We start from the raw sequence: 26,495 nt of genomic DNA, 5'->3' as shown, positions 1-26,495 counted from the left end.
GTGGGAGCGACTGATATCTCCCTTTTTTCCATATCAACAGCTTGCTGTCTCAGGCCTTCAAGAGAGGGGCAGGTCCTCTGCTCCTTGCACAGATCTTCTCTAGAGGGCCCCCCTGGGACCAAGAGCTCTGCTGTGCAAGGCCCAACCTCCTGGGGCTATGTTCCCTCTGAGGCCGATGGGTTTTCTCCCCGAGGAGAGGGGACTGATCCGGCATCTGTTTGGAAGCTGATTTCCCAGACTTCTTGCCCTTTCTCTTGGTAGGTTGGGCCATTATTCCAGACTCCAACTCTACTTTTTCCACCCTGGGCTTTGCAATGTGCTCTGGTTTTCAAACACACCCATTCAGGTACCCCCAAGCATGGCTGCATGGGTTTTCAATTTGACCGCAGTCTATGCTGAGGACTCCAGATCATTGCCTAGCAGACGGAACAGAGATTGCAGAAGACACCACCACCTTCTTTTGGCCAGTAAACCCTCCCCATTCTAATGATACTTCTGAGGATACCAACACCGTTGCATGCACTTTAGCCTGATTATCAGCACTGAATACTGTATATGTCTCACTAGTTAAAGACTGATCTGAGGACACCAGTTGCTCTGTCACAATGGTGACACTGCCACCAGTGTCTCTCAGTGCTTTAACCCTAATCCCATTAATATGTGGCTGTTGTCTGTATCTCTCCAGATTACTGGGCCAGACAACCAGGGCAGGTACATCTACCCCACTCTCTGAGACTAGAGTTGCCTCAGTAAACTCATTGACATGGTCAGGGCCCACCTGGAATCCCATCTGGAGACTTACCACTGCATGTACTGCAGGTGCACTGGAGGCACACTTTTTGTGGGGATAGGGATGGTCTCCAGTTTGGTGTCCAAGAGCCTTGCAGTCATGACACCAATCCTTTTTGGAATCCACGTTTTTAACCTTTGTACCCACCCTTGGATTGTGAAGAGTCTCCGGAAACACCCTCCTGTGCAGGTTTTTGGGGTCTTTCTAAGACACTTTGCTTTTATCCTTGTCCTCGATATATATGTGTGTGGTGTGTGTGGTGTGTGTGGTAGGTTGGCCTCCTTTTTGTGGTCTCCCCCACCAGTGGAAGTTCTGGTCACCCTTGTCTTGACCCAATGGTCTGCCTTAATCCCAAACTCTTGAGGAGAAAGAGGACCAATGTCTACCAGGTATTGATGTAACTTCTCTTGAACACAATTACTCAACAGATGCCCTTTCATCAATAAATTGTAAAGCCCCTCAATCATGCACATTGTTACCTGTTAACCAGTCACCCAGTGTCTTTACTGAAAAGTCCACAAAATCTACCCAGGACTGACTCGGTTTTTCGAGTCTCCCTGAACCCGATTCTGTACTCTTCATAAGCAAGCCGAAATCCCTCAATCAGAGACAGCCCCAGTGGTTATGGTCATCCTCTCTAGAAACACAGGCCCTCTCAAAGAATGTGAACCATATGGTGATATAAAGTGGTGGAGGGTCTAATTCCTCCTCCTCACTCAGTCTCTCCCTACCCTCAGGGTAAGTGGCCCCATCAGTCGGACAGCCTGCTCCTACTCTGCCAACACCTGCTGGAGCTTTGCACTCAGGGTTTGAGCCAGATTCGATGTTGTACCCTTTGCAGAGGGTCCTAAACTGCATATGAGAAAGCTGGAGATAAGGGGTAGTGTGGAGCTCCTTAGTCTTACCCTCTGAGGCACTCATTATTTTACTAAAGTTAGGACCGATTTGGAGCTAGAGAAAAGATGATATCACAGGTTTTAGAGTCCTAACTAAAGTAAGATTTTAACATTTTTAACTAACAGCTACTTGTTTATGCTTATGTTGTGGGGCTTGTTTTGGAGGAATTGTGGAGACGAACTGGATGCCGTAACTGCTCTGAATAATTTGCAATACCCATCTGTTGGTGGTAATCCGTTTCCATTCTTCCAGGTTTTTCACTGCACTCCATCCATCAGAGTGCAGAGATGTGGAATTCCTATCACCCGACGCCCGGGACATGTTGTTTGGGGTCAAGGGCAACAAGTTTTTATGTTTACTTTGTCCTTGGGACAAGTAGGCCCAACCCCCTGCAGCACAAACCCTTTGGCTGCCTGTTTACAGAGAGTTGAACTCTCTGCAGTTGAGGTAATGTGTTTCCAAAAGATAATGCTGTTCGAACTTGTATTTATGGTTCATTATTTGAAAGCCTTCATTATTAGGGTGCGTGCTGTAAATAAATGTTTTAAGGTCACACTTCACTACTGACGTTGGTTCCAGTACAAAAAAAAAAAACGTGTACACACATGTTTGAAAAGTTTAGGCTAAGAGGCTAAGTATAATGCTCCCAGAATGCTCTCTGATTATATGTGTAAAGAAATGGCTCCCTGTTGCAGTTACCCCCCACTTTTTGCCTGATACTGATGCTGACTTGACTGAGAAGTGTGCTGGGACCCTGCTAACCAGGCCCCAGCACCAGTGTTCTTTCACCTAAAATGTACCATTGATTCCACAATTGGCACACCCTGGCATCCAGATAAGTCCCTTGTAACTGGTACCTCTGGTACCAAGGGCCCTGATGCCAGGGAAGGTCTCTAAGGGCTGCAGCATGTATTATGCCACCCTAGAGACCCCTCACTCAGCACAGACCCACTGCTTACCAGCTTGTGTGTGCTAGTGAGAACAAAATGAGTAAGTCGACATGGCACACCCCTCAGGGTGCCATGCCAGCCTCTCACTGCCTATGCAGTATAGGTAAGACACCCCTCTAGCAGGCCTTACAGCCCTAAGGCAGGGTGCACTATACCATAGGTGAGGGTATCAGTGCATGAGCACTGTGCCCCTACAGTGTCTAAGCAAAACCTTAGACATTGTAAGTGCAGGGTAGCCATAAGAGTATATGGTCTGGGAGTCTGTTTTACACGAACTCCACAGCACCATAATGGCTACACTGAAAACTGGGAAGTTTGGTATCAAACTTCTCAGCACAATAAATGCACACTGATGCCAGTGTACATTTTATTGCAAAATACACCCCAGAGGGCACCTTAGAGGTGCCCCCTGAAACTTAACCGACTGTCTGTGTAGGCTGACTAGTTCCAGCAGCCTGCCACACTAGAGACATGTTGCTGGCCCCATGGGGAGAGTGCCTTTGTCACTCTGAGGCCAGTAACAAAGCCTGCACTGGGTGGAGATGCTAACACCTCCCCCAGGCAGGAGCTGTAACACCTGGCGGTGAGCCTCAAAGGCTCACCCCTTTGTCACAGCCCAGCAGGGCACTCCAGCTTAGTGGAGTTGCCCGCCCCCTCCGGCCACGGCCCCCACTTTTGGCGGCAAGGCTGGAGGGAACAAAGAAAGCAACAAGGAGGAGTCACTGGCCAGTCAGGACAGCCCCTAAGGTGTCCTGAGCTGAGGTGACTCTAAGTTTTAGAAATCCTCCATCTTGCAGATGGAGGATTCCCCCAATAGGGTTAGGATTGTGACCCCCTCCCCTTGGGAGGAGGCACAAAGAGGGTGTACCCACCCTCAGGGCTAGTAGCCATTGGCTACTAACCCCCCAGACCTAAACACTCCCTTAAATTTAGTATTTAAGGGCTACCCTGAACCCTAGAAAATTAGATTCCTGCAACAACAAGAAGAAGGACTGCCCAGCTGAAAAACCCCTGCAGAGGAAGACCAGAAGACAACAACTGCCTTGGCTCCAGAAACTCACCGGCCTGTCTCCGGCCTTCCAAAGAACTCTGCTCCAGCGACGCCTTCCAAAGGGACCAGCGACCTCTGACTCCTCTGAGGACTGCCCTGCTTCGACAACGACAAGAAACTCCCGAGGACAGCGGACCTGCTCCAAAAAGACTGCAACTTTGTTTCAAGAAGCAGCTTTAAAGAACCCTGCAACTCCCCGCAAGAAGCGTGAGACTTGCAACACTGCACCCGGCGACCCCAACTCGGCTGGTGGAGAACCAACACCTCAGGGAGGACCCCCGGACTACTCTACGACTGTGAGTACCAAAACCTGTCCCCCCTGAGCCCCCACAGCGCCGCCTGCAGAGGGAATCCCGAGGCTTCCAATGACCGCGACTCTCTGAAACCTAAGTCCCGACGCCTGGAAAAGACCCTGCACCCGCAGCCCCCAGGACCTGAAGGACCGGACTTTCACTGCAGAAGTGACCCCCAGGAGTCCCTCTCCCTTGCCCAAGTGGAGGTTTCCCCGAGGAAGCCCCCCCTTGCCTGCCTGCAGCGCTGAAGAGATCCCTTGATCTCTCATTGACTTACATTGCGAACCCGACGCTTGTTCTAACACTGCACCCGGCCGCCCCCGCGCCGCTGAGGGTGAAATTTCTGTGTGGGCTTGTGTCCCCCCCCGGTGCCCTACAAAACCCCCCTGGTCTGCCCTCCGAAGACGCGGGTACTTACCTGCAAGCAGACCGGAACCGGGGCACCCCCTTCTCTCCATTGAAGCCTATGCGTTTTGGGCACCACTTTGAACTCTGCACCTGACCGGCCCTGAGCTGCTGGTGTGGTGACTTTGGGGTTGCTCTGAACCCCCAACGGTGGGCTACCTTGGACCAAGAACTGAACCCTGTAAGTGTCTTACTTACCTGGTAAAACTAACAAAAACTTACCTCCCCCAGGAACTGTGAAAATTGCACTGTGTCCACTTTTAAAATAGCTATTTGTGAATAACTTGAAAAGTATACATGCAATTGAAATGATTCAAAGTTCCTAATGTACTTACCTGCAATACCTTTCAAACAAGATATTACATGTTAAATTTGAACCTGTGGTTCTTAAAATAAACTAAGAAAAGATATTTTTCTATAACAAAACCTATTGGCTGGATTTGTCTCTGAGTGTGTGTACCTCATTTATTGTCTATGTGTATGTACAACAAATGCTTAACACTACTCCTTGGATAAGCCTACTGCTCGACCACACTACCACAAAATAGAGCATTAGTATTATCTATTTTTACCACTATTTTACCTCTAAGGGGAACCCTTGGACTCTGTGCATGCTATTCCTTACTTTGAAATAGCACATACAGAGCCAACTTCCTACAATATGCAAATGAAGTGTCATTTAGTAAAATGTGTTGATGCATGCTAGTATTTCCCAAAAATATTTCTAATGGAAAATCAGTGTAACCATTTTCAACACGATTATGGGAAGCATGAAAATAAACAAACACTGACAAAGTAAACTGATCTGACATACTTTTATAAGTCTTTTAGTTTCATCAATGCGTGTCTTGTTTTGACATGGCTTTTGTAACACTTTGTTGTGGGAGCTACCAGGCCCTGAACATTGTAACAAACATTGGCAAAACCCCCCCAAAAAGTTTTTGAACTCTTAAAGCACACGTTGCCACCAGCGGCATAACAAAGGCCCCGCAGCCGCCCTCCAGGGGGCCCCGTCAGCGCAGCACCTGGCCTGAGTGAGTCTGGAGAGGAGGCTCCTCCATGTTCTTTGCAAAGGGGCACCCTCCAGTTTCGTTACGTCACTGATTGCCACTGTAGTTCCTGACACTGAACAAAACTACTTTGTGTGGCAATATGCTCCTTGTGGAAGAGCAGAATGCGATCACTCACAGTAAAGCCAGCCGAAAGAGAGAGAAATAGAAGTTTAATAAAAACAAAATGTCTTTGTTAACACCAGACCTAATTAGGGACCAAGACCCACATGTAGGTAGCTTTTTGCATGTCGCAAACAGCGACTTTCGCTGTTTGCGACGTGCAAAAAGCACATTGCGATGCACAAACCCAGTTTTGCGATTCAGTAACCTGGTTACCGAATCACAAAACGGGTTTGCGACTCGCAATTAGTAAGGGGTGTTCCCTTCCTAATTGCAACTCGCAGTGCAATGTACCGCGAACGCGGGCGCAAACCAATCGCAGTTTGCACCCATTTCAAATGGGTGCTAACACTTTCGCAAAAGGGAAGGGATCCCCATGGGACCCCTTCCCCATTGTGAATGTCACTGTAAACATTTTTTCAGAGCAGGCAGTGGTCCTACGGACCACTGCCTGCTCTGAAAAAATGAAACGAAAACGTTTCATTTTTCCTTTTTGTTATGCATCTCGTTTTCCTTTAAGGAAAACTGGCTGCATTACAAAAAAAAAACCCAAAAACTGCTTTATTGAAAAGCAGTCACAGACATGGTGGTATGCTGTCTCCAGCAGGCCACCATTCGTGAGGGGGTCGCAAATTGCGACCCACCTCATGATTATTCATGATGTGGGCATTTGCGAAGCCCTTGCGAATCACAGATGGTGTCAAGGACACCATCCTACATTCGGATTTGCGACTCGCAATTTGCAGGTCACAAATCTGAACCTACCTACTTGTGGCCCCAAATTCTTAAAGAAAGTCACAAAAGTGCACCCATGGTATATGTCGTACCCCTATAAAATATTTGTGAACTGTATTTTAGCGTGGGTAAATACGATGTGTAGATGTGCTCATGTGAAAATCTATTGAGCATTTGCAAGTTCATTTTCCCTCCAGCCACTTTCTTCCCAACCCTGGAAGAAGTTCTAATTCTGCCATTGTCAGGAGTAAATGTCCAACCTTTCTTATTATGGGAAAATATTAGAGAGAAGCTGGTAAAAATCTTTAAAACATGCAGGTTAGTAGGTTTGCAGACTCAAAGGTATTCCAGCCCTGGAACTATTGCTTACTGCTTCCTCCAGCCCCAGTATGCAGATCTGCAGAAAGGTGGCAAAATAAGGAAATTGCTACAGTAGGGATTGAAACTCCAAGTATTCAAGCCCTACTATGGTAGTAGCCCTGGCATAATCAGAGAGGCTATTAATTGCTGCCATAATTTGTCGCCACACTACATGGCACCAAAGGGACAAGTAGATCTTTTTACAGGACAAGTAGATTTGAGAAGCAACCTGTCCCCTGGACAAGTAGATATTTTAATAAATTCCACACCCCTGGAGTGGTGAACAAAGAGAGAGTGTTCTGGTTATCGCTTGTCGTAGGAGCAGGATTTCCTTGGCGTGGAACCTCCATACAACTGCAGGGGCTAATGCCGTCTTCACATAACATTTTTTCCACTATATAGCACATTTCTACACGAGGTTCTGCAGTGTGGTTTATATGTACTTTACAACACTATAGTTTTCAACAAGAAAATGCAGTTATAGCTGGTGTATCAAAGACTTTTGGAGGTGTCACCAAGATGCTTAACACTGTGGTGTCTACCTCCAATATCGGGGTGTCTATCTCCAACATCAGTGTGTGCACGCACACGGAAGAGACTATTCTACTTTTATGACCATCCGTGAGAATCCTACAACGCAGAACATGGTATTATTACAGCAAATCGGCTAAAACAAAAATAAAACACTTTTGAGGATTCAAAGAATTATGCAGTCTTGTCTTCAAGGATTCTCCCAATGCAGAGAGAACTCCTCTATACTCAGTTCTTCATCTCCACCAATCACCAAAAACAGGTATTCCAGAATTTCCTTTGCTGAAATATTTTTACTCTGGTTTTAAGACTGATTTTGACATTCACCGGATGCACCATTTATAATCGTCAGATCACTATCATAAGAAAAAAATTCAACTACTGCTGAGAGAAGCTTCTCGCAGCCATTTAACTTGGACTCCAAGGAACGCCTCTGTCTACAATCCAAATGAAATGAAAGTATTGACTTTGCTCTTCAATGATCTGCAGTTTCTGGCTTTCTCGCCTGCGTAAGTTCTCAATGAATACCAGGTCCTGTACTCTCTTGGCTTGGTGCCCTAGTGAGGAAGAATGATGAAAATTGTCTTCCTTGAGCATCTCTTATCTTCTCTTCGGTCACTGGACAGGAGACGTGTGAACTGCTCTCATGACACGCGACACTTTCATGGTGGCTAAGAAGAAATGCTGCAACTGTCTGGCAGGATTTTATGTTCCAAGAATCCATCACTTAGCTCTGTATGTCAAGGGATGCGAGTAAGTGCGTTGAGACTACCTGCACTCCTGGTGGTGCTGCAACTACGCTTTTCTTTTTCGTGTCCACAATCGGAAAGTGGTCGTCTACCCATCTGAATGCTGATTAATGTTCAGTACGCCAGAGGTTTATCACCGTAAGTACTGTCCTGTTCTCGGTCTAAATTCAAAGTCCTCCATTCCTAGAACCACAATTACAGTTATCTTCAAGATCTAGTGCTAAGCCGTCCTTGTAGAAAATGTTTATTGCTTTCAAATGAAGACAAAAGAGGGGAGAATGAAGGCAGTCAAGAGACAAGCAGCCACAACGTGGCCATGTTAAATCCACAAGTCTTAAAAAGCTCACAAATCTAAACATTTCTAGACCAGTGGGATTAGGGGTGATATAGTGCACCATCATGGAAAGACTGACTTCCATTAAGAGAGCACGCACAGAAGGACAGACAAAGAATGACTTAGGAAGCGAGAGGAAAGACAGGATGACAAAGGCAACGAGGGCAAAGCCACAAGGCAACAAACGCACTGATTGGGCAGGTGCAGGACGGCATAAGAAACTAAGTGGAAAAACAAAAGGCAAACATACTGATCGGGCAGACAAAGGAGGACAAACCTACTAAGCACACAATCACTTTAGAACAAAGGCACTGACTGAACAGACAGTAGAACTGAGGTACAGAGAAACAAAACACAGATCAACAAGGGCACTGAGTGGAAGAGGCCGAAGGCACCAAGTAGAAAGGTAGGATGATAAAGACTCTCAGTGGACAGACATAGGACGACAGACTTACTTTGCAGGCAGATTCAGGAGGACAGCCCTAAGGAACGGACAGACAGTACGACAAAGACACTAAGCAGACAAAGGACAAGAAATGCATCAAGCAGACAAGGGAGAATGAAGACGATGAGTAATATAACACTAAAGAGCACAGACAGTGGCAAACTAAGGATACACCAAAACGTCATGCAAACTTCAAAGACAGAACGGAGAGCCAGGGTATTCTTATCTAATGCCAAATGCCACATATTTAAGAGACTAAATGGAAAGTGAAAAGGGAGTTCAATTTAAAACAGACAGAGGAGGCGCGACTCAGAGCATTCTGTCAAGGCACGGAATCCATTCTTACCTTCTTGGCAGTGGACTTGTCAGAAACCAAGGAAGTGAGGAGCTGCAAAAGCGGTGTAAGGCGATAGGGAAACATTCCACACACACTGTCCAACAGAATGCCAAGGCCAGTGGATGGTTCCTGCAGGGAGAAGAGAGACAACTGTAGTGGCTGCTGGGGGATGCTTGTCATACTTCTTGGCAAGGCTCAACAGCATATACTCAGACTTTCCACACCACCGCGCCACACTTTTACACTGCAATTACAATCACGGTGGGCCAAAAGATTGTTCTTAAAACACAGGATGTGAGAGAACATGCTGTAAAGGCAAGGCTGAATCAATCAGTTGTTTAAAAAACACTCCTAATCTAATAACTACTGGCAACATCAAGTGTCTCCTCCACAAGGGGTTGGGGAAAGAGACTTCTACTACATTGGTCCCCAAAAAGAAAGGTTTTTCATCATGTGTCGTGGGAGTACCCCCTTAAAGCCCAACAAGCAAGAAGCCATCAAACCAGATGCCTGGAAACGCACACAATGAGGTACATTATTCGGTTTTGATATCAACTTATTCAGAGCGAACAAAATCTGAAAGCATTCATGCTCATGGGCCGTTAGACATGATTTATTCTGCCCCGCAACCCTTCCCACCAGTTGCTGCTAGCTGGTGTGGGGGCATTGTTTTCACAAGGTGAGAAGGGCAGGCCGCAGCTGATGTGCAAAGAACTGCAAACCACAGTTTATGGGCCAGGGTTGAGTATTCCATTTCCTTTGTAGATGGGTTTAGAGGTTGCTATGTAATGGCAGACTTAGATAAGGTGAGGGTCCACGTATTTTCAAGACTGTATTCTTGCAAGGTAGTTGCGGGGGGTTAAGCAACACAGGTGGGATGGAATATAAATGGTATGTAGAAGGTTTATGTAAAGGCTTTGTATTAATTTTTTGTATAAGGCAATAGATCCCGAAGTGTAGCCTTCTACAAAGGCATCTCCTGGAGCCCTAGGGGGATGCTGCTTCTAAGAAAATGTCTTTTGGACAGTTAACTATTGTTTTGTAGTAAGGAAAGTTCATGTACCCATTCATGAGCAGAGATATAAATAACTGTCAGAAAAAGGTTGACACCTCATTCCCCAGGAAATGATGGATACACAAACAGCCCACTTTCTTTGAAGACCTGAGTCTACAGTGACTTTGGACAGTGTCCGAGAGGGGAGAGGAAATGAAAATGTCACTTACCCAGTGTACATCTGTTCGTGGCATTAGTCGCTGCAGATTCACATGCTGTGCATAGTCCGCCGTCTGGTGTTGGGTCGGAGTGTTACAAGTTGTTTTTCTTCGAAGAAGTCTTTTCGAGTCACGAGACCGAGGGACTCCTCCCACTTCGGTTCCATTGCGCATGGGCGTCGACTCCATCTTAGATTGTTTTCCCCGCAGAGGGTGAGGTAGGAGTTGTGTATGCTAGTAATAGTGCCCATGCAATGGAGTGAATGCGTATGTACATAATTAAGTTTTAAGTAATATATTTACAAATGTACAAATGTTTAAGATCTACTTCTAAACGGCTACAGGCTCCCGGGGAGGCGGGTGGGCGCATGTGAATCTGCAGCGACTAATGCCACGAACAGATGTACACTGGGTAAGTGACATTTTCCGTTCGGTGGCATGTGTAGCTGCAGATACACATGCTGTGCATAGACTAGTAAGCAGTTATCTCCCCAAAAGCGGTGGTTCAGCCTGTAGGAGTGGAAGTAGTCTGAAATAAAGTTCTTAGTATGGCTTGACCTACTGTGGCCTGTTGTGCAGTTAACACATCTACACAGTAGTGTTTGGTAAATGTATGAGGCGTAGACCATGTTGCTGCCTTACATATTTCGGTCATTGGAATATTTCCTAGAAAGGCCATGGTAGCACCTTTCTTTCTGGTTGAGTGTGCCCTTGGTGTAATAGGCAGTTCTCTCTTTGCTTTAAGATAGCAGGTTTGGATGCACTTTACTATCCATCTGGCGATACCTTGTTTTGAAATTGGATTTCATGTATGAGGTTTTTGGAAGGCAATAAATAGTTGTTTTGTCTTCCTAATTTCTTTTGTCCTGTCAATGTAGTTGTAAGGAAATGCCTCCTTGGCATGGTTGCCCCCTGACTTTTTGCCTTTGCTGATGCTATGTTTACAATTGAAAGTGTGCTGAGGCCTGCTAACCAGGCCCCAGCACCAGTGTTCTTTCCCTAACCTGTACTTTTGTATCCACAATTGGCAGACCCTGGCATCCAGATAAGTCCCTTGTAACTGGTACTTCTAGTACCAAGGGCCCTGATGCCAAGGAAGGTCTCTAAGGGCTGCAGCATGTCTTATGCCACCCTGGAGACCCCTCACTCAGCACAGACACCCTGCTTGCCAGCTTGTGTGTGCTAGTGAGGACAAAACGAGTAAGTCGACATGGCACTCCCCTCAGGGTGCCATGCCAGCCTCTCACTGCCTATGCAGTATAGGTAAGACACCCCTCTAGCAGGCCTTACAGCCCTAAGGCAGGGTGCACTATACCATAGGTGAGGGTACCAGTGCATGAGCATGGTACCCCTGCAGTGTCTAAACAAAACCTTAGACATTGTAAGTGCAGGGTAGCCATAAGAGTATATGGTCTGGGTGTTTGTCAAACACGAACTCCACAGCACCATAATGGCTACACTGAAAACTGGGAAGTTTGGTATCAAACTTCTCAGCACAATAAATGCACACTGATGCCAGTGTACATTTTATTGTAAAATACACCCCAGAGGGCACCTTAGAGGTGCCCCCTGAAACTTAACCGACTATCTGTGTAGGCTGACTAGCTTTAGCAGCCTGCCACAAACCGAGACATGTTGCTGGCCCCATGGGGAGAGTGCCTTTGTCACTCTGAGGCCAGTAACAAAGCCTGCACTGGGTGGAGATGCTAACACCTCCCCCAGGCAGGAATTGTCACACCTGGCGGTGAGCCTCAAAGGCTCACCTCCTTTGTGCCAACCCCGCAGGACACTCCAGCTAGTGGAGTTGCCCGCCCCCTCCGGCCAGGCCCCACTTTTGGCGGCAAGGCCGGAGAAAATAATGAGAATAACAAGGAGGAGTCACTGGCCAGTCAGGACAGCCCCTAAGGTGTCCTGAGCTGAAGTGACTCTAACTTTTAGAAATCCTCCATCTTGCAGATGGAGGATTCCCCCAATAGGGTTAGGATTGTGACCCCCTCCCCTTGGGAGGAGGCACAAAGAGGGTGTACCCACCCTCAGGGCTAGTAGCCATTGGCTACTAACCCCCCAGACCTAAACACGCCCTTAAATTTAGTATTTAAGGGCTACCCTGAACCCTAGAAAATTAGATTCCTGCAACTACAATAAGAAGGACTGCCCAGCTGAAAACCCCTGCAGCGGAAGACCAGAAGACGACAACTGCCTTGGCTCCAGAAACTCACCGGCCTGTCTCCTGCCTTCCAAAGATCCTGCTCCAGCGACGCCTTCCAAAGGGACCAGCGACCTCGACATCCTCTGAGGACTGCCCCTGCTTCGAAAGGACAAGAAACTCCCGAGGACAGCGGACCTGCTCCAAGAAAAGCTGCAACTTTGTTTCCAGCAGCTTTAAAGAACCCTGCAAGCTCCCCGCAAGAAGCGTGAGACTTGCAACACTGCACCCGGCGACCCCGACTCGGCTGGTGGAGATCCGACACCTCAGGAGGGACCCCAGGACTACTCTGATACTGTGAGTACCAAAACCTGTCCCCCCCTGAGCCCCCACAGCGCCGCCTGCAGAGGGAATCCCGAGGCTTCCCCTGACCGCGACTCTTTGAATCCAAAGTCCCGACGCCTGGGAGAGACCCTGCACCCGCAGCCCCCAGGACCTGAAGGACCGGACTTTCACTGGAGAAGTGACCCCCAGGAGTCCCTCTCCCTTGCCCAAGTGGAGGTTTCCCCGAGGAATCCCCCCCTTGCCTGCCTGCAGCGCTGAAGAGATCCCGAGATCTCTCATAGACTAACATTGCGAACCCGACGCTTGTTTCTACACTGCACCCGGCCGCCCCCGCGCCGCTGAGGGTGAAATTTCTGTGTGGACCTGTGTCCCCCCCAGTGCCCTACAAAACCCCCCTGGTCTGCCCTCCGAAGACGCGGGTACTTACCTGCAAGCAGACCGGAACCGGGGCACCCCCTTCTCTCCATTCTAGCCTATGTGTTTTGGGCACCACTTTGAACTCTGCACCTGACCGGCCCTGAGCTGCTGGTGTGGTGACTTTGGGGTTGCTCTGAACCCCCAACGGTGGGCTACCTTGGACCAAGAACTAAGCCCTGTAAGTGTCTTACTTACCTGGTTAACCTAACAAATACTTACCTCCCCTAGGAACTGTGAAAATTGTCCACTTTTAAAACAGCTATTTGTGAATAACTTGAAAAAGTATACATGCAATTTTAATGATTTGAAGTTCCTAAAGTACTTACCTGCAATACCTTTCGAATGAGATATTACATGTAGAATTTGAACCTGTGAATTTGAACCTGTGGTTCTTAAAATAAACTAAGAAAAGATATTTTTCTATACAAAAACCTATTGGCTGGATTTGTCTCTGAGTGTGTGTACCTCATTTATTGTCTATGTGTATGTACAACAAATGCTTAACACTACTTCTTGGATAAGCCTACTGCTCGACCACACTACCACAAAATAGAGCATTAGTATTATCTCTTTTTGCCACTATCTTACCTCTAAGGGGAACCCTTGGACTCTGTGCATACTATTCCTTACTTTGAAATAGTGCATACAGAGCCAACTTCCTACAGTAGTACATTAGCGCTCTCTTGATGTCTAATGTATGTAGTGCTCTTTCAGCTATTGAATCTGGCTGCGGGAAGAACACTGGTAATTCCACTGTTTGGTTTAAGTGGAACGGTGAGATAACCTTTGGTAAGAATTTTGGATTTGATCTTAGAACAACCTTATTTTTGTGTATTTGAATTAATGGTTCTTGTATGGTAAACGCCTGCATTTCACTTACTCTTCTTAGAGATGTGATGGCAATGAGAAATGCAACTTTCCACGTTAAGTATTGCATTTCACAAGAATGCATGGGTTCGAAAGGTGGACCCATGAGCCTTGTCAAGACAATGTTGAGGTTCTATGAAGGAACAAGTGGTGTCCTTGGTGGTATAATTCTCTTTAGGCCTTCCATAAATGCTTTAATGACAGGTATTCTAAATAGGGAAGTTGAATGAGTAATCTGCAGGTAAGCAGATATTGCTGCGAGATGTATTTTTATGGAAGAGAAAGCTAGATTTGATTTTTGTAAATGTAGTAAATATCCTACTACATCTTTTGGAGATGCATGCAATGGTTGGACTTGATTATTATGGCAGTAACAAACAAATCTTTTCCATTTACTTGCATAGCAGTGTCTAGTGGATGGTCTTCTAGCTTGTTTTATGACCTCCATACACTCTTGTGTGAGGTTCAAGTGTCCAAATTCTAGGATTTCAGGAGCCAAATTGCTAGATTCAGCGATGCTGGGTTTGGATGCCTGATCTGTTGTTTGTGTTGTGTTAACAGATCTGGCCTGTTGGGTAGTTTGACATGAGGTACTACTGACAGGTCTAGTAGTGTGGTATACCAAGGTTGTCTTGCCCATGTTGGTGCTATTAGTATGATTTTGAGTTTGTTTTGACTCAATCTGTTTACTAGATATGGAAGGAGAGGGAGAGGGGGAAAAGCGTACGCAAATATCCCTGACCAATTCATCCATAGAGCATTGCCTTGAGATGGCCGGTGTGGGTACCTGGATGCGAAGTTTTGGCATTTTGCATTTTCTTTTGTTGCAAATAGATCTATTTGAGGTGTTCCCCAAATTTGGAAGTAAGTGTTCAGGATTTGGGGGTGAATTTCCCATTCGTGGACCTGTTGGTGATCCCAAGAGAGATTGTCTGCTAGCTGGTTCTGGATCTCTGGAATAAACTGTGCTATTAGGCGAATGTGGTTGTGAATTGCCCAATGCCATATTTTTTGTGTTAGGAGACACAACTGTGTCGAGTGTGTTCCCCCCTGTTTGTTTAAATAATACATTGTCGTCATGTTGTCTGTTTTGACAAGAATGTATTTGTGGGTTATCATTGGTTGGAATGCTTTCAACGCTAGAAATACTGCTAACAATTCTAGGTGATTTATATGAAACTTTCTTTGATGTACGTCCCATTGTCCTTGGATGCTGTGTTGATTGAGGTGTGCTCCCCACCCTGTCATGGAAGCATCTGTTGTTATCACGTATTGTGGCACTGGGTCTTGGAAAGGCCGCTCTTTGTTTAAATTTGTACTGTTCCACCATAGAAGCGAGATGTATATTTGGCGGTCTATCAACACCAGATCTAGAAGTTGACCCTGTGCATGTGACCATTGTGATGCTAGGCACTGTTGTAAGGGCCGCATGTGCAATCTTGCGTTTGGGACAATGGCTATGCATGAGGACATCATGCCTAGGAGTTTTAATACCATCTTTGCGTGTATCTTTTGTGTTGGATACATAGCTTGTATCACCTTGTGAACATTTTGAACCCTTTGTGGACTTGGAGTGGCTATCCCTTTTGTTGTGTTGATTGTCGCTCCTAAGTATTGCTGTGTTTGACACGGCAAAAGGTGTGACTTTGCATAGTTGATGGAGAAACCCAGTTTGTAAAGGGTTTGTATAACATAATCTGTGTGGTGTGAACACTTTGTTAGCGAATTGGTTTTGATTAACCAATCGTCTAGGTACGGGAACACGTGTATTTGCTGCCTCCTGATATGTGCAGCTACTACTGCTAGACATTTTGTAAAGACTCTTGGTGCTGTTGTTATTCCGAATGGCAACACTTTGAATTGGTAATGTATTCCTTTGAAAACGAACCTTAGGTATTTCCTGTGCGAGGGATGTATCGGTATATGGAAATACGCGTCTTTTAGATCTAACGTTGTCATGTAGTCTTGCTGTTTCAGTAGTGGTATTACGTCTTGTATACGTGACCATGTGAAAGTGGTCTGATTTGATGTAGGTGTTTAGTGTTCTGAGATCTAATATTGGTCTCAGACTTTTGTCCTTTTTCGGTATTAGAAAGTACAGTGAGTAAACTCCTGTGTTCTTTTGTGTTTTTGGTACTAATTCTATTGCGTCTTTTTGCAGTAATGCTTGAACTTCTAGTCCTAGAAGGTCTATATGCTGTTTTGACATACTGTGTGTTTTCGGTGGGACGTTTGGAGGGAGTTGGAGAAATTCTATGCAATAACCATGTTGGATAATTGCTAAGACCCAAGTGTCTGTTGTTATTTCCTCCCATGATTTGTGGAACTGGCTTAGTCTTCCCCCCACTGGTGTGTGAAGGGGTTGTGTGACTTGTGAGTCACTGTTTATTTTGAGGGGTTTTGGGACCTTGAAACTTTCCCCGGTTTCTTGGGAATTGGCCCCCTCTGTATTGGCCTCGAAAGCCTCCCCTTTGATATTGTCCCTGGTAGGTAGGTGGTCTTGTTTGTGAGGTGCTGGCTTCTGTGGCTTGACCTCGAAACCCTCCTCTGAAAGTTGTTTTGCGAAATGTGCCAAATGTGCCTCTGCCCTGCGGGGAATAGAGTGCGCCCATGGCTTTGGCTGTGTCAGTGTCCTTCTTCAATTTTTCAATTGCAGTGTCCACTTCTGGGCCAAACAGTTGTTGTTCATTGAACGGCATATTGAGCACTGCCTGTTGTATCTCAGGTTTGAAGCCAGATGTGCGCAGCCATGCGTGCCTCCTTATTGTCACAGCAGTATTTATTGTTCTTGCAGCTGTATCTGCTGCATCCATAGAAGAACGGATTTGGTTGTTGGAGATATTTTGCCCCTCTTTAACCGCTTGTTTCGCTCGTTTCTGGAATTCTTTGGGGAGGTGCTCGATGAGATGTTGCATCTCGTCCCAATGGGCCCTGTCGTATCGCGCTAGGAGTGCTTGCGAGTTGGCGATGCGCCACTGATTTGCAGCTTGTGCCGCAACCCTTTTCTCAGCTGCATCAAACTTGCGGCTCTCCTTGTCCGGAGGTGGTGCGTCGCCTGATGTCTGCGAGTTGGCTCTTTTACAAGCTGCTCCTACGACTACTGAATCTGGTGTCAGTTGTGATGTAATAAAAGCAGGGTCTGTGGGCGGTGCCTTGTATTTTTTCTCCACCCTTGGAGTTATTGCTCTGCTTTTAACAGGCTCCTTGAAAATCTGTTTAGCGTGCCTTAGCATTCCCGGGAGCATGGGAAGGCTTTGATAATGGCTGTGGGTGTAGGACAGGGTGTTAAAGAGGAAGTCATCCTCAATAGGCTCCAAATGTAGAGATACATTATGAAATTCGGCTGCCCTAGCTACCACCTGTGCATATGCTGTACTGTCCTCAGGTGGTGAGGGTTTAGTTGGGTACGACTCTGGGCTATTGTCCGATACTGGAGCATCATAGAGGTCCCATGCTGCCTGATCATCCTGGCTCATGGTGGTATGAGCTGGTGATGGTGGTGGAGTCTGTGCCGGTGATACATGAGTTGACTGGGGTGGAGAGGGTGGTGGAGTTGCCCTCTTTACCACCTTTGCTTGTGGTGGCTTGTCTTGTTGCTGGAAGTCAAGCTTCCTTTTCCTTCTGATTGGGGGGAAGAATGCTGATTTTCCCTGTACCCCTTTGGATAAAGATCCGCTGTTGCGTGTGATCTACCTCTGTAGTTTGTAATTCCTCCTCAAATCTGTGCCTTTTTAGTTGGGAGGAAAGTGATTGTTACTCAGAGTAGGAACTGGTTTTTGGTTCGGTTGCCGGGTGTTTTGGCACCGAAACCGTGTCTTTAGTTGTTTTCGGCTCCGATGAGAGCTTTCTCTTTTTCGGTGTCTTGGCCTCTCAGTGCCGACCATCTTCGGTGCCGATATCTCTGTGCCGAGCAGCTTCGGTGCCGCTGTCTCTGTGTCGAGTAGCTTCGGTGCCGCTATCTCGGTGTCGAGCCTTTTCTGCACCACTCTCTCGGTCCCGAGAGTGATGCGTGCCTGTGTCTCGACCTGAGTCGGACGACTTCGGCACCAGCTCGCCCTTTTTCGGTGCCGATAGACGGTCACCTACTTTATGGGTTATGCCATGGCCTGTTGGCAGTGGCGTCCCCTGGGCTTTGTCTGTTTTCTCGTGTGATCTTTCTTTCGACGTCTTACTCACGGTTGGTTGCACGTCGACGTCGAATTCTTCGGAATCCGATTCGCGGATGGAGAAAGTTTCTTCTTCTTCCTCCTCCTCGAACCCTCGTTGTCCTGTCAGCGTGGAAGCCATCTGCAACCTCCTGGCTCTTCGGTCCCTGAGCGTTTTTCTCGACCGAAACGCGCGACAGGCCTCACACGACTCTTCCTTGTGCTCGGGGGACAGGCACAAGTTACAGACCAAATGTTGGTTTGTATAAGGATATTTACTGTGGCATTTAGGACAGAATCGGAACGGGGTCCGTTCCATCAGTCTCGATGTTGCACGCGGTCGGGCCGACCAGGCCCCGACGGGGGATCGAAAATACCCCGAAGGGTTACCGGAGCTCTTTAAGGCTCGGTGTCGATTTGCCCTAACTATCCCGATACCGAACGAAACAATACCGACAAATTTTCCGTTGATTCTGACTAACTTTCCGACCCGAAACACGGAGCGAAAAGGAACACGTCCGAACCCGATGGCGGAAAAAAAAACAATCTAAGATGGAGTCGACGCCCATGCGCAATGGAACCGAAGTGGGAGGAGTCCCTCGGTCTCGTGACTCGAAAAGACTTCTTCGAAGAAAAACAACTTGTAACACTCCGACCCAACACCAGATGGCGGACTATGCACAGCATGTGTATCTGCAGCTACACATGCCCCCGAACACTCATTTTCATTTGAAATCCAGCAAGACTATGAATGAGGAGCAAAGAGGTGGTCAAACTCTCATTGAGGTCACTCAGGATGGACAAAGATTGTATTTCACTTAATGTAAAATTGGAACATCCTTCCCATCCACGCCCTCCAAACACGAGAAACTACTCCACTGCCTACTGCTCAACGCTAGATCCCTCTGCAATCACGCCACCGAAATATGGTACACAATAACCTCCCTCAACTCGGACCTGATGTTCATCACTGAAACCTGGCTCACACCTGCATCAGCCCCTGACATCATCTGCCTCACCCTGCAAGGTTACAAGCTCATTCAGAAAGACCGCTACAAGAAAAACAGGGAGGAGGCATGGCCATCATGCATAAGGACAGCCACCCGTGCGCCACCTTTGAGGAAGAGACGTCTCACCTCAACTTCCTAATCCAAACTGACGCCAAAACCACCAACAGGGGAACCTTCACATACCTACCCCGGGACCCTGCCCAGCCTTCTGCAAGGCTATCACCTAAATCATCGCCCCTCTTGCCATCGCCTCGAAATACTACATGTTTTTAGGAGATCTCAATTTCTACCTAGATGACCCCAACTACCACAACTCCTCCAACCTCCTAGACAACCAAAGCAACATCGGACTCAGATAGTCACCAGCTCCACACACACACACACACACAGTGGGACATACCCTGGATCCCATCTTTACAGCCAGCAACAGAATCAAGTTCTCCCACACAATGGAGCTCACATGGACCGATCACCATAACGTGCTTTTCACCATAACAAGCGGACTGGAGCCCTCCACAACACTCCCTCCAGCCCCACACCGCAGGTGGGGAAAAGTCACAGAAACCAAATGGACCACCCCCTTCAAGTCCAGTAGACCCAACCCCTTCCGTGCAAGACGCCCACAACCTATCCATGTGGAGTCTCAACAGCGCCAACTAAGTTCACCCCCCACACACAAGAAATCCCATCACCAGAAGATCCAGCAAGCCCGCCAGATGGCTCTACCCCGAACTCCGCACACTCAATAGAGAATGCAAATGGCTAGAGAACAGGTATTGCATGCACAGGGACCAAGCAGACCGCACCACCCACAAAGAAGCACTCAAATACCACCACTGCCTTAAGGGAGAAAAATAAGCTGCATCAAGGAAAGCACCAACCACCCCAAGGAACATTTTTAAACCGTCAGAATTCTCCTGCTCAGCACCCACAGAAAACACCATCCAACCCTCCCAGAACCTCTGCGACATGCTATCAGATTACTTTCACAAGAACATCACAGCCGTTTGGAGCAAATTTCCCCCAGCATCAACCACCTTCTGACCCCACCAGACAACACCACCAGCCACCTGATCATCGACTGGAAGCCACTATCTACCCAAAAAACAGCAGCCCTCAAGAGTTCAAGCCACTCCGGCTCACCAAATGACCCACACCACCACTACATCTTTAACCTGGGCCAGAAAGAAATTAGCAGTGTCCTTGCACCCATCCTCAACACCTCCTTTGGGACTGCCACTATCCCCGAAGCATGGAAACAAGCAGAAGTCAAACAGCTCCTGAAGAAAACCTCCGCCGATCCCAACAAACTCAAAAATGACTGTCTGATATCTCTGTTCCTTTTCCAGCCAAGGTTCTGGAAAGGGCCATCACCCAACAGCTCTCTGAACACATGGAAACAAAGTCTACTGGACACCTCCCAATTCGGTTTCCGAGCCAACCACAGCACCGAGACCTCACGGATCACCGGAATGGACATCAGATCCCTTCTCGACCACGGAGAGAAGGCAGCACTGATCCTCCTTGATCTCTCTGCCACATTTCACACTGTCTCCCACTACACCTTCATCTCCAAATTCCACCACCTCTGGATCCAAGGCAACGCCCTCAAATGGATCCATGCCTTTCTCACAGGATGCTCCCAGAGAATCCACGTTCCCCAGGGGACCTCACTCAGCCCCACTCTATTTAATAACTATATGACGCCACTGGCAGAGGTAATTCATTCCCACGGTCTCAACATCATCTGATACACCGATGACACTCAGCTCATACTCTCCCCCTCCGAAGATCACACCACCCAGAGAGCCAACTTCAACAACGCCATGACCCACATCGCTGAATGGATGAGATTCATCTGCCTGAAGCTGAACACAGACAAAACGGAGGCGATTGTCTTCGGAAACACCACCACCCCCTGGAGCTACAACTGGTGGCCTTCCACCCTCAGACATCCTCCCCGACCCCCACTAACTATGTCCGGAACCTCCGCTTCATCACAGACAACAAACACGTTCAAGAGACAGCTGAATGCAGTGGCCTCCTCCTCCTTCCACAGCCTCCGCATGCTACAGAAGATTTTTCGATAGATCCCATTGAAGCCAAAATAATGGTAACCCAAGCACTCCTTGCCAGCAAACTAGACTACGGGAATGCCCTATTTGCTGAATTCCTCGCCCCGTTCCTCCACTGTGCCCAAATCATCCAAGAATGCAGCAGTGAGACTTGCCCTGCACCTGACCAGGCAGACTGGGATTACCACCCACCTCAGAGGTCTGCACTGGCACCCCGTACAAAAGAGGTGCAAATTCAAGGTTCTCACGTACAAGGCCCTCCACAACATCAGACCCAATCTCATCAACCACAGACTCTCCTTCTACGACCCAGCAGGAAACTTTGCTCTTCCTCCATCACTCGAGTCCCACGAGTGTGCCACAGCTGCTGCGGCAGACGCTCCTTCTCCTACCTCGCCGCCAAGAACAACCTCCTTCTTTACTTGCGTACAGCTCACTCCCTCCTCGACTTCAGGAGAGGTCTCAAGATATGGCTCGTCCACGAAAGACTACCACTCCCCCTGCTGCAGAACTGGCTTAAACATATCACTAAATTTTAACTTCTGCGGCAGGTTTAAAAAGACTGCAATTAAGTGCACTGGTCAGCAACAGACCCAGAAAAGTTGTCTGGTAAAGTAATATTTTTCAGCAAAAGAACCCGATGCCTGGAGTCCTCTCAGCACTGTGTCCTAAAGCCCCTACAGGTACAGCATATCTCAAAGTCCTTCACTTTGAAAATAAACAGGATTTGCTTCTCTCTTAAATCACATGATATTAAATTAAGTTACACTAAAAAAAGTAAGAGAGTAAATCTTGTACATGCCTGGTCATAATGAATATCAGCTAATATTGTTTTCATTACAAAAAGACGTAACAGCCAAGACCGTATCCCTGAGGCACCAAAAGAGAAGGATGTCCACTGTGTGATCACAAAAGGCAAAGCACTCAGACTGACAGAACAAAGACTCTGACATTCCCCAGCAACACTAGAGGAAACCACAAGGGTCAGCCTGGGAACTGAAAGCATCCAAGTGTCTGCAAAACAGCCATCCTGAATGCTACAGACGTGACAACACACAGCAGCCTGAATCCCAGAAAGATGTCTGGAAGGAATACACATGTTGGGAGAGTCACAGGATCAGGCACTTAACTCAAGGGTTGACTTTTCGTGGCAAGGACCACAGAGGACGGTCACCTCAGAGGGTGGAGCACAGCAGCACTAATCTGGCATATTCAAAACATACAGCAGAAAGTTCTTCTATGGTGATCAGCTACAAATCCACATAATTCCAAGGGACAAAAAGAATGTGACCCTAGGAACAAGCATCCAGAGTCCAAAGTTTTTGGTTTACAACTTTACAATTGTGGCACAGGTCTAGCTATGGCCTGCCTCGAAATGCTGGCGAGAGAAAATGCTAAACATCTCAATAACCCAGCACAAGAAGCCTTATCTGATGCAATTAAATCCTTGAAGCATGGCTCCCTCACTCCTATGCTCGGGAAACAAGGTCCTGTCACTCCTCGGCCTCGCAGCAATGCTTACCGTACTCCAAAAGAGTTCAGGGAGGCTCGGAGCTGCTAGAACTTCGCACGCTGTGTCAATCAGATCCTGTGGAAAGGGGAAGGGGAGAGCAACAGAATCATTAGTGCTTTCTCGGAGTCTGGGTATGATCATCACTGTGCTCTGCGAGATCTGACACATAAGAAGCAATGCTAGGACTAAGTGCAATTGTGGGGCTCTGGTGCAGGGGCCAGCAAACATTCAAACAAAACTATTAATGGCACCCAAACCAAGTGGCAAGGAGCAAGAAACTGAGGTCAAAGCGAGGTAAGCAACGAGGTGGAACATAACGAGCTGAAAGGGAGCAACAGTTAGCGAAGGGGAAGGTAGGGGGAGCTAGAAGAGGCATGGTTTACTTTCAAATAAGAGGCCGTTGTATGACAACTTCTGTTGGTGCGGAGACTGATCTTGAAGTTGCGGGAATAGACTGCCTTGACATCAAGATTTTTAATTTGTAGCTTTGGGAATCATTACAATCTTTAGGTTTTGTCTTCAGTTTATATGAGAAAAAAATACTTTCCTGGATCCCGCATGCATGCTGAGGTATTCTACTATTTTTCAATATATCCCATTATGGAGAAGACATGGTTACTTACTTGAAGTCCTAGATCTTCATCATAAGAATCTTCATTGAAGTCATAGACTTTAGAATAAATCCCTGCTGCATGTGTGAACTTCAAATCAATGTTTGTCCATATGTTCATTAGATAAGCAGCACTCTTCAAAAGCACATCAAAAATAAGATATCTCAAACTTAGGACTGCCAAACTCCAAATAAATCCCTGTCACAAGGCTGCATTGTAGCATCTACTATGACAAATGCAGAGAACCTCTGTAACATGGAAGGACAATGCCGCCTGATAGAATTACACTGAAGAAGTTTAAGAAAATTCATTAAGTCTGCAGGAACTTCCAACTACCCAGGATGGACTGTGCTGGCTGTGTTTTAGGAAGCAAGATCAGGAGATGTGAAGTACACGATGGAAGTGGGGGAGGGTCGTTTATGACTTCAATGAAAATTCCTTCAAAGTAGAACCAAGACTACAATTATGTAATAACGCCTTCTACATTGTAAGATCTTCACTGATAGCCATAAATGTTTGACTTGAACCGCAAGCTAAAAAAACAAAATGTCTCTGCAGCTACTGGGCAGAAGTAAAGGAAGGAAGACGTTACCCTGTAAGCATCTGTTCACAGTGTGTAGTGCTGGAGATTCACATAGTCTGAATACTCCAGCCATTTAGTGTTGGGCTTATTTGAAGTTGTTTTTCTTCAAATAAGTCCTTCGAGTCACACGATGAGCTGTGACTCCTCCCTTTTATCATGGGCACTAGCTCCATCTTAGACTGCTCTTCGCACAGAGGGTGAGAATGTGTATGGAGTGCTGAACGAGCCTACGATGGTACACAATGAGTATTATGCAGTGTAAATTGGGAAACAAAACAATAAATCTACAATCATGAGAAGCTCATGAGAAGATATAGCATTGCACACTGCAGTGGCTTAAAGGGAAAGTTAATTTTTCTGTTCAAAGCACGTGTGGCTGTAGATAAGCATGCACTATGTAGACTGAATAGCAGCGCCCTCCACAAGTGGTGGGTAGCGAACAGATGAAGTAGAGGTCTGAAACGAAGTATAACTGTCTGGCCAATCACCACCTGCTGCTGGGCTAAAATGCCTACACTGCAGTGCTCGGTGAAAGTGCTCGATGTTGACCAGGTGCCACTTTGCAGATGTCCGCTAACACAATGTTCCAATGAAAGCAAAGGCTGTCCTTCCGTACAGGTGGAGTGTGCTCTGGGGTCTACAGGTTAAGACACTCAAAGTCTTGTGGCATCAAGTTTGGATAAATCTAGCTATACCTGCCGTAGAGACGGGATGACCGGAGGAAGGTTTCGGGAAGGCTACAAAAAGCTGATCACACTTCTGAGAAAGTGTGAACCTGTTAAAGCAGTTCAGAAGAATAATTTACTTACTTTCAGTAACGCTATTTCTGATGAGATGCTCCAACCATAGATTTCTCACCTTTAGAATACCCCCAGGCACCAGACTGATCCGGAAGATTTTTACAGCACAGCTTCCGCACGACAGTGATGTACTGCAGCTCCGTGCCAACTTTGTTCTGCCCCAAAAGTACCAAACACAGCCACATACAAGCGCCATCCCTGTGTGTCGACATCAGTTTCTTTCTAGACACTGTTTGCATCCTTGGCTGTAGGAGCCCAGCAGTTATCAGTTGATACCAGTGTGCAAACTCCTAGATTAGGACCTTTTTAGTTTGGAAAGGAGATCACAAAAAGGGGAGGAAGGAGTGTGATGTGGAATTTGCAGTAAGAGATCCATCAACAAGAGAGTTACCAAGGGTAAGCAATTTGTTGTTCTGATGGGCACTTCTAACTGCAGATTCCATAACTTGTGAATGTCCTGAAGAACCGAACATGCAAAATGCCCATCCCAAAAGACCCGACATTCTAGGCAATAGTGCTTCATGAACATGCGCACTGATGACTGTGTAGCATTCTGACCGATATCCAGGATGCACTCCCTATGCCAATGCAGTGGTAGCAGTGTTGGCGCTGGTGGAATAAGTGCTAAGTCTTTCTGGCGGCTGCTTCTTCGCCAGTGCATAGCAGACCTTACTACTGAGAACAGGCCATTGTGAGATGGTCCATCTGCACCTCCTTGCGCTTCTTTGCTCCAGAGATGCCCTCAGAGAGCGGACTGTGCACTCAATGTTCCTTGGTATGATTTATGTAAAAGTTCAGTGTTCACTTCAGGTCAAAGAAATGGAGTCTCTCTTCATCAGAGGAGGAGAGAAGAAGAAGGTCAGAAGAGTGATGGCTTGTCTGACATTGAAGGGCATCACCACCTTCCCCAGAGATGCAGCTTAGGTACTTAACATCAGTTTGTCTGGGAGAGAGCCTGACGCTCACTCACACAGGGTAAAGATATTATCACAACCAATAAAACCATTTTTAATTTCAGGAGACACAATGGACAACTGTTCTTCGGTTCGAAAGGGGTACTGATGAGGAAAGCGAAAATCAAATTTAAGTCCCACTGTGGCAACACAAAGGGCTTTAGTGGAAACATATGTTGCAAAAGTTTAAGAAAATGCATCACAAAAGGAAATTTGAAGGATGACTGCTATGACAAATGTAAAAAGTAATCTTTAAAAGTGCCAGCTGCACGACTTTGCTGGGCTAAAGATGAACAAAAAAACAAGACATCTGACAATTTTGCCTGCAAACGGGTCAGTCTGACAGATGATGAGCCAGCCACAACCTTATCACAGCGCTCAGTGTACACTGATTTCATGGAAGGGCGCCTGGCAAACATGCTACTTACCTCCAGTAATATCTAGTGGTTTCTCTATCTAAAACGCAGATTGGTCAACTTACGTATTCCCCCAGGCACCAGTCTAGATCCAGACACTGTCAGCAGTGTTTCCATGTGCCAGTAGGTGGTGTAAGGCTGCTAAAAGTCTGCATCATCCCGCCCTAGTAGTGATACCAGAGCTACCCCTGAGCACTGACATCTTTCTTGACTCTGTCTGTACTTTTCATACATGTAGTAAAGAGTAAATTTCACAGAACAGGGAGGTAGAAGGGTAGTGAGGAATCTTCAACTAGAGTATCCACCACAAAGAGCATTCCAAAGGTAACTTGTTCTTTTAATGGATACTTGTA

The 26,495-nt window shown here is 46.8% G+C and overlaps 1 protein-coding gene across 3 annotated transcripts in view; it reads right to left on the bottom strand.

Moving 5' to 3' along the window:
- Positions 1 to 26,495, bottom strand: part of NUP188 (nucleoporin 188) — a 642,545-nt gene that overhangs the window by 364,899 nt on the left and 251,151 nt on the right. For all 3 annotated transcript variants that reach the window (XM_069237029.1, XM_069237030.1, XM_069237031.1), the window contains exons 13-14: positions 22,789 to 22,854; positions 9,059 to 9,178 (exon numbers count right to left, since the gene is read on the bottom strand). In XM_069237029.1, the coding sequence (XP_069093130.1) occupies positions 9,059 to 9,178; positions 22,789 to 22,854 (186 nt within the window). The remainder of the gene's footprint in view (positions 1 to 9,058; positions 9,179 to 22,788; positions 22,855 to 26,495) is intronic.

The sequence above is a fragment of the Pleurodeles waltl genome, chromosome 6 (assembly GCF_031143425.1).
Source record: "Pleurodeles waltl isolate 20211129_DDA chromosome 6, aPleWal1.hap1.20221129, whole genome shotgun sequence".
NCBI classification, from domain to species: domain Eukaryota; kingdom Metazoa; phylum Chordata; class Amphibia; order Caudata; family Salamandridae; genus Pleurodeles; species Pleurodeles waltl.
The sequence above is the reverse complement of the archived record's forward strand: the minus strand, read 5'-3'. Positions and strand labels throughout refer to the sequence as shown.